The 7,500-nt window shown below is 43.2% G+C and overlaps 1 protein-coding gene across 1 annotated transcript in view; it reads left to right on the top strand.

Moving 5' to 3' along the window:
- The window catches only part of ptpn18 (protein tyrosine phosphatase non-receptor type 18), a 24,637-nt gene extending 21,748 nt beyond the window's left edge, over nt 1-2,889 (top strand). The window contains exon 11 of the mRNA XM_062415330.1: nt 2,178-2,889. Within this exon, the coding sequence (XP_062271314.1) occupies nt 2,178-2,291 (114 nt within the window). The 3' untranslated portion in view covers nt 2,292-2,889. The remainder of the gene's footprint in view (nt 1-2,177) is intronic.
- The last annotated feature ends 4,611 nt before the right edge of the window (nt 2,890-7,500 follow it).

Genomic DNA, 7,500 nt, shown 5'->3' with positions numbered 1-7,500 from the left:
CTTCCTTCCTTCCATCCTTCTTCCTCCCTCCCTCCTTCTCTCTTTCTTTCCTACCTTCCTTCTTTCTTTCCTCCATCCCCCTTTCTTCCTTCCTACCTCCTACCTTCCTCCCTCCTACCTACCTTCCTTCCTTCCTTCCTTTGTTCCTTCCTTCCTCCCTTCTTTCTTCCGCACTTCCTTCCTTCCTTTCCTTCCTCCCTCCTACCTTAATTCCTTTCCTACCATCCTTCCTTCCTTCCTTTACTTCCCTCCTTCCTTCCTTCCTTCCTCCCTTCTTTCCTCCATCCTTCCTTCCTTCCTTCCTTTCCTTTCTCCCTCCTACCTACCTTCCTTCCTTCCTTCCTTCGTTCCTTCCTTCCTCCCTTCTTTCCTCCGTCCTTCCTTCCTTCCTTCCTTCCTTCCTTTCCTTCCTCCCTCCTACCTTAATTCCTTTCCTTCCTTCCTTCCTACCTTCCTTCCCTCCTACCTTCCTTCCTTCTTTCCTCCTTCCTTCCTGCTCATGTTACCTGATTAATTTACATGTTTTATTCATTTATAAGTAGTTATTAGATGACATAGGTATAGTACACTGATGTAGTAACTGAGTTTCACCACTAGATGGAGTTTATGGTTTGTGTCTGTTTACAGGTCAATGATGTGTTTATGTCCATGTGGTTTAGTTTAAATTTAAAGGGGTTAAAATGTGAAAATGAACTTATGAATAACTTGCACACATTCATTCAGACAGACAGACAGGCAGACAGACAGACTGTGAGACAGACAGACAGACAGACAGACAGACAGACAGACAGACAGACAGACAGACAGACAGACAGAGAGAGAGAGAGAGAGAGAGAGACAGGCAGGCAGACAGACAGAGAAAGAGAGAGAGACAGGCAGGCAGACAGACAGACAGACAGACAGGCAGACAGACAGACAGACAGACAGACAGACAGACAGAGAGAGAGAGAGACAGACAGACAGACAGACAGACAGGACAAACAGGCAGACAGGGAGACAGGCAGACAGGCAGACAGATAGACAGACAGACAGACAGACAGGCAGACAGACAGACAGACAGACAGGCAGACAGGCAGACAGGCAGACAGATAGACAGACAGACAGACAGGCAAACAGACAGACAGACAGACAGACAGACAGACAGGCAGACAGACAGACAGACAGACAGACAGACAGACAGACAGGCAGACAGACAGACAGACAGACAGGCAGACAGGCAGACAGATAGACAGACAGGCAGACAGACAGACAGACAGACAGACAGACAGAGAGAGAGACAGACAGACAGGCAGACAGGCAGACAGACAGACAGACAGACAGACAGACAGGCAGGCAGACAGGCAGACAGACAGACAGACAGACAGACAGACAGGCAGGCAGGCAGACAGACAGACAGACAGACAGACAGACAGGCAGTGAGACAGACGGGATGTTTGTTGCCCCATTTTTTTTAAAGTACTGGCGGGCTTTCAACGTCCAACTCCGATATGATTTTGAGTCAAGGTTGATGTCGCCTCCTTAGAGACCGAGCACAATTAAAACCCTCCTTCACCCTGCAGGGGACACATCTCATTACTCTGCTTTCACTTTGTTTAGACACAGTTACAAACTCAGTTATATCTGCACTAATCTGACAGTTGACACAATAAACTGCTCTGTTGATATCTGTGGCTACGACTTTGTTATTGAAGTTGTATTAACCCTCCTGTTGTCCTCACGTCAAGAAAGGACAGGAGGAAGGGAGGGCAGAAGGAAGGAAGGAAGGAAGGAAGGAAGGAAGGAAGGAAAGAAGGAAAGAAAGGAGAAGGGAGGGAGGGATGGAGGAAAAGAGGAAGGGAGGAAGGAGAGAAGGAATGAAGGAAGGAAGGAGGGAAGGAAGGAAGGAAGGAAGGAATGAAGGAAGGAAGGAAGGAAGGAGGAGGGAGCAAAGAAAGAGGGAAGGAGGGGGAGAACGAAGGAAAAATTAAAGAAAGAGGGAGGAAGGAACAGTCAAAAGAGATGGGGTCAATTTGACCCGGGAGGACAACGGAAGGGTTAAAAGAACTGGTGAAACACAGCGATGACACACGCTAAAACAGGAACAAAGCAGCTCAAAGTTTATTGTGTGAGGAAATGAAAAAAAGTACAGAGTAATAATAAAAAAAACAACTTCTCTCTTTTTTTCTTCCTCTCTGCAGGAACAGTATCGGTTCATTTTCACAGCTGCCACCTGTATGTTAGAGCGAGTCCTGCAGGCGGCCGGCCGTCACCACTACTGTACTGTGCCTGAGGTAAAACAAACACACATATAAACACACACACACACCCAGACAGAGAGAGAGACAGAGAGAGAGAGAGAGAATTCACTTCATTTATATTCACTGTCAAGTGTTGCAATAAACAAGCGTGCTAGGAGCGAGAGGAGGTGGAGAGAAAAGGCCACAGCTGCAGAAAGAGGAAGTTATCCGACTTCCTGTATGCAAACCGGTCTGCTGCTGCTGCTAAGTGTTTGAGAGTTTCAGTGTTTGAGAGTTGATCATCCAGAACAGGCAGAGAGAGAGGAAATCTACCGACAACTAGAGTAAAAAAACTAATGGAAGACGCTCTTTAAAGGAGGTAAGTCGACCTTTAACCTTTACTGTGAGGACCAGAGAGGTAGTTATTATAATAAACAGGTTTAAATACATCATGTTACGTAATACTAAAATCGATGTCTAACTGTTTCTCTCAGATTCATCAAGTGGCCGTTTGCAGTATTTTTACATTGTAGAGTTGCTCCTTTAAGTATCTGAGTACTTCTTCTTCCACCTCGGCTAGATTCAGTTACTTTCATGCAGCTGTTTTCTTGCTTATCTCACAAATTCACGAGAAACTGACGATAGATACCGATATTTAAAATGACATTTCGGCTCATTTTCACTCCGTTAACTTGTATTTCATTTGCAAAAGCATGTTGTTTTTTAAAAAATCAGCAGAATCAACATAAATGCGGTATACATACATAGACACATGCACCCACACCCTTACTTATCTCGACAGCTCAGTCAATTTACACACTTTTTCACACATATATATATATACACCATACCCACTCCTACTTATACAGCATGCAACTTTGCAACCTCCAAACAGTGAGACCTGCCTGTTACTTTAACTTCAGTAGAGTATCTGAGTATTTCTTCTTCCACCTCGGCTAGATTCAGTTACTTTCATGCAGCTGTTTTCTTGCTTATCTCACAAATTCACGAGAAACTGACGATAGATACCGATATCTAAAATGACATTTCGGCTCTTTTTCACTCCGTTAACTTGTATTTAATTTGCAAAAGCATGTTGTTTTTTATCTCATTCTTCCTTGGTGGGTAAAAGCTCGTTCAGTGACCAGGATGTAAAACCAAACTGTGGCTTAGCTCGACATCTAAACTCAAAAACATCCAAACAGTGAGACCTGCCTGTTACTTTAACTTTAGTAGAGTATCTGAATACTTCTTCTTCTTTTTCCACCTCGGCTACATTCACTTACTTTCATGCAGCTGTTTGCTCGCTTATCTCACAGATTCACTTCTCCTTTATAGCTCATCATAAATGGAAACACTGATATTTCCACTCTGTTAACTTTGTACCCAAATATGCAAAAGCACATCATGTTGGTTTTATCTCTCTTTAGAAAAAAATAAAAAGGATTCGATGTCAGTAAAAAACTCGTCGGTTGACCCAGATGTTGACGTCCATGATGTCTTGCTGCATACGTCCTATAAAAGCAACCCGCTTCAGACGACTGTAACTGATTTGTAAACATAACTGTGGTTTAGACTAGTCTGCTTTATAGATGACATGAACCACACTGTACATACTTTACACATATATATGATGAAGAGGAAGTGTGTCACAGCGAAAACCACTCTGGCAGTTTGTGGGTTACCTCACCGGCTAACCTTAATGTATTCCATCACTGTATTGGTTGTTTGTTATGTTAGGTGATAGATATCCAGGATACGATTATATATATATATATATATAAAGTCAGATAAGAAGTTAAGTGAGGTTAAAAACATGAGTACAAAGCGTGCAGCTGTGTGAAAATAGAGATATAGGGGTTTAAGCTCCTTGAAGCTGCTGTGGTCAACGAAGTACAGCAGCTTCTGTTTGTTGTATCAGACGCTGCCGAATGCTGAAGCAGACGTGTGTTAGTCGGCTGTATTTACACCATAAAGGAAGAAGTAACTACTACTACTTGTTTAACCCTTTACATACTGTTCAGGGTCAAATTTAACAGCTTGTAAAAACACCCTGAATGTCTTTTATTGGCCCAAAATGCACCAAAATGAAACTTTTTTAAATGTTATATTTTTGTTAAATGCTACAAATGTTCTGGGTCAGATTATCTCCGTATCTATTGCCATGTGTTTTAGTGAAATGAATAGTTAATAGTTTTAATAAGATAGTAGTTCTTTTTATGATGTAGCAGTGAAGACTGATGGCTCTAATGGTTATACAATAAACCCCACAGTTCCATAAAGTTCTGCTCATTTTCAATTAACATTTAACCACCAAAAAGAGATGCAAAAATGACTAAAAGAGACTTAATTTGACTAAAGAAACCAAAAAACTACCAATAAGAGACATAAAAACGACAAAAAAGAGACATAAAAAATGAGTTAAATCAACCTACAGTTAGTTTGAGTGACAGCTTCCATCTAGTTACCATAGCAACGTAGAGATGTAGAGACTAAAGAGACTCAAAACTACCAAAAAGAGACATTTCATTCATTATAACTATGTTATATTTTCATGTCTGAGGTAAAATAGGACATGATATTGTGTGATAGGAGATGTTTAGTGGTGTAAAAGCTAAAAAATACACTCTCTCTGCTCTCTGACACATGAATCAAGGTTTAATCACATTTATTGATCAGTCAGATCCACTATTGATGCTTTCTAAACACATCTGTGCTTCAACATTTGGTATAGACACTTTTTATGAGAGTAGAATATGAACAGTATGTGAAGGGTTAAAGACATTTTGCTCTGATGAAATAATAAAACTTCTGATGATTTGAAACATCCAAAACTATTTATTGAAGAAAATTGTTTGGCTGTGTAATTAAAGTCAGAGCAGATAATCCTGCTTTAACCCTCCCGTTGTCCTCGAGTCAAGGAAGGAAGGGAGGAAGAAGGGAGGGAGGGAGGGAGGGAGGAAGGGAGGGAGGAAGGGAGGAAGGAAAAAGGAAGGAAAGGAGAGAGGAAGGAAGGAAGGAAGGAAGGAAGGAAGGAAGGAAGGAAGGAAGGAAGGAGGGAGGAAGGAAGGACGGGACGAAGGAAGAAGGAAGGGTAGGAGGGGAGGAAGGAAGGAGGGAAGGAGGAAGAAGGAAAGGAAGGAAGGAAGGGGCGGAGGAAAGAGGAAGGAAGAAAGGAAGGAAAGGAAGGAAGGTATGAGGGAGGAAGGAAAGGAAGGAAGGAAGGGACGAAGGAAGAAGGAAGGTAGGAGGGAAGGAAGGAAGGAGGAAGGAAGGAAAGAAAGGAAGGAAGGACGGAGGAAAGAAGGAAGGAAGAAAGGAAGGAAAGGAAGGAAGGTATGAGGGAGGAAGGAAAGGAAGGAAGGAAGGACGGAGGAAAGACAGAAGGAAGGAAGGTAGGAGGGAGGGAGGAAAGAAGGAAGGAGGGAGGGAGGGAGGGAGGGAGGAAGGGGAGGGAGGAAGGAAGAAGGAAAGGAGGGAGGAAGGAAGGAAGGAAGGAAGTAAAAGGAAGGAAAGGAGGGAGGAAGGAAGGAAGGGACGAAGGAAGAAGGAAGGTAGGAGGGAAGGAAGGAAGGTAGGAAGGAAGGAAGGAAGGAGGGAAGAAGGAAAGGAAGGAAGGAAGGACGGAGGAAAGAAGGAAGGAAGAAAGGAAGGAAAGGAAGGTATGAGGGAGGAAGGAAAGGAAGGAAGGAAGGGACGAAGGAAGAAGGAAGGTAGGAGGGAAGGAAGGAAGGAAGGAAGGTAGGAGGGAGGAAGGAAAGAAAGGAAGGAAGGACGGAGGAAAGAAGGAAGGAAGAAAGGAAGGAAAGGAAGGAAGGTATGAGGGAGGAAGGAAAGGAAGGAAGGAAGGACGGAGGAAAAGACAGAAGGAAGGAAGGTAGGAGGGAGGGAGGAAAGAAGGAAGGAGGGAGGGAGAAAGGAAAAGAGGAAGGGAGGAAGGAAGGAAAGAAGGACAGAGGAAAGAAGGAAGGTAGGGGGATGGAGGAAAGAAACTATTGATGCTTTCTAAACACATCTGTGCTTCAACATTTAGTATTAACACTTTTTATGAGGGTAGAATATGAAGTGTGTGAAGGGTTAAACTGAGTCAATGCTGCACCAGACGTGTTGTGGTCGGCCGCATTTCAGCGATAAAGGAAGAAGTACCTTTAATCCACTTCACATGTTCCTCTAACCTTTTAACGGAGAGATTATTTTAGCCTGAAGTGAACCTGAGCAGACCTTTAACCACAGCGCTGTCACATCATGAAACATCATTATAGATGTGTGACAGACCTGCTGGTGGTGGCACTAGGTTAGAAAACGCTGCTGGAGTCACATGATCAAACCATGAAGGACTGATATGTGTATATATAGTAGGGATGGGTATGGTTTAACCCTCCTGTTGTCCTCGAGTCAAGGAAGGAAGGGAGGGAGAAAGAAGGAAGGGAGGGAGGAAGGAAGGATGGAAGGGAGGAAGAAGGAAGGAAGGAAAGAAGGACAGACGAAAGAAGGAAGGAAGGACAGAAGGAAGGGAGGTCAGAGAGAGGAAGGGAAGAAAGAGAGGAGGGAGGGCAGGAAGGAAAGGAAAGAAAGAGAGACGGAGGGAGGAAGGGAGGAAGGGAGGAAGGAAAGGAAGTAAGGAGGGAGGAAGGGAGGAAGGTAGGAAGAAAGGGGGATGTAGGAAGGAAAGAAGGAAGGGAGGTCAGAGAGAGGAAGGGAAGAAGGAAAGGAAGGAAGGAGGAAGGAAAGAAGGAGGGAGGGAGGGAGGAAGGAATATTTGTTGCTCCTGTTATTATAGAAAGATTGTTATTGTCATTTCAAGTATATAATGAAACTCCATTTGAGCAGCATAAAAATATAAAATATAAGATATATACACTTAACACTAGAACACACAAACTTTCAAATATGTGTTGAATATAAATAAATCTATAAATAAGAGGCAATAAGACACGGCAGTTATACACAGTTCCTTGTTCAGTCAATTATTATCATTCTTTGTTCCTTGTTTTACTTCCATATTTTGGGGGTAATAATGCTCCTAGTTTCTGAACTACATTTCCCATAATGCTTTACGGCAGAGGTCTCCAACCCTGCTGCTGTAGAGCTGCTGTGCTGCATGTTCAGGTTTCTCTCCTCTCTAAAGTCCCATTTATGCTCAACGTACGTACAAAAATGTCTCCGTCACTGCTCACATACTTCCATGCGTCCTAACCCTAACCCATGGATGTTACCCAACACATCCACCAGGGGGCAGCGGAGGGTCAAAAGTTTATGACAACAACAAACTCAAAAACAAACA

This window comes from Scomber scombrus, unplaced genomic scaffold, assembly GCF_963691925.1.
Source record: "Scomber scombrus unplaced genomic scaffold, fScoSco1.1 SCAFFOLD_114, whole genome shotgun sequence".
NCBI classification, from domain to species: domain Eukaryota; kingdom Metazoa; phylum Chordata; class Actinopteri; order Scombriformes; family Scombridae; genus Scomber; species Scomber scombrus.
The sequence above is the reverse complement of the archived record's forward strand: the minus strand, read 5'-3'. Positions and strand labels throughout refer to the sequence as shown.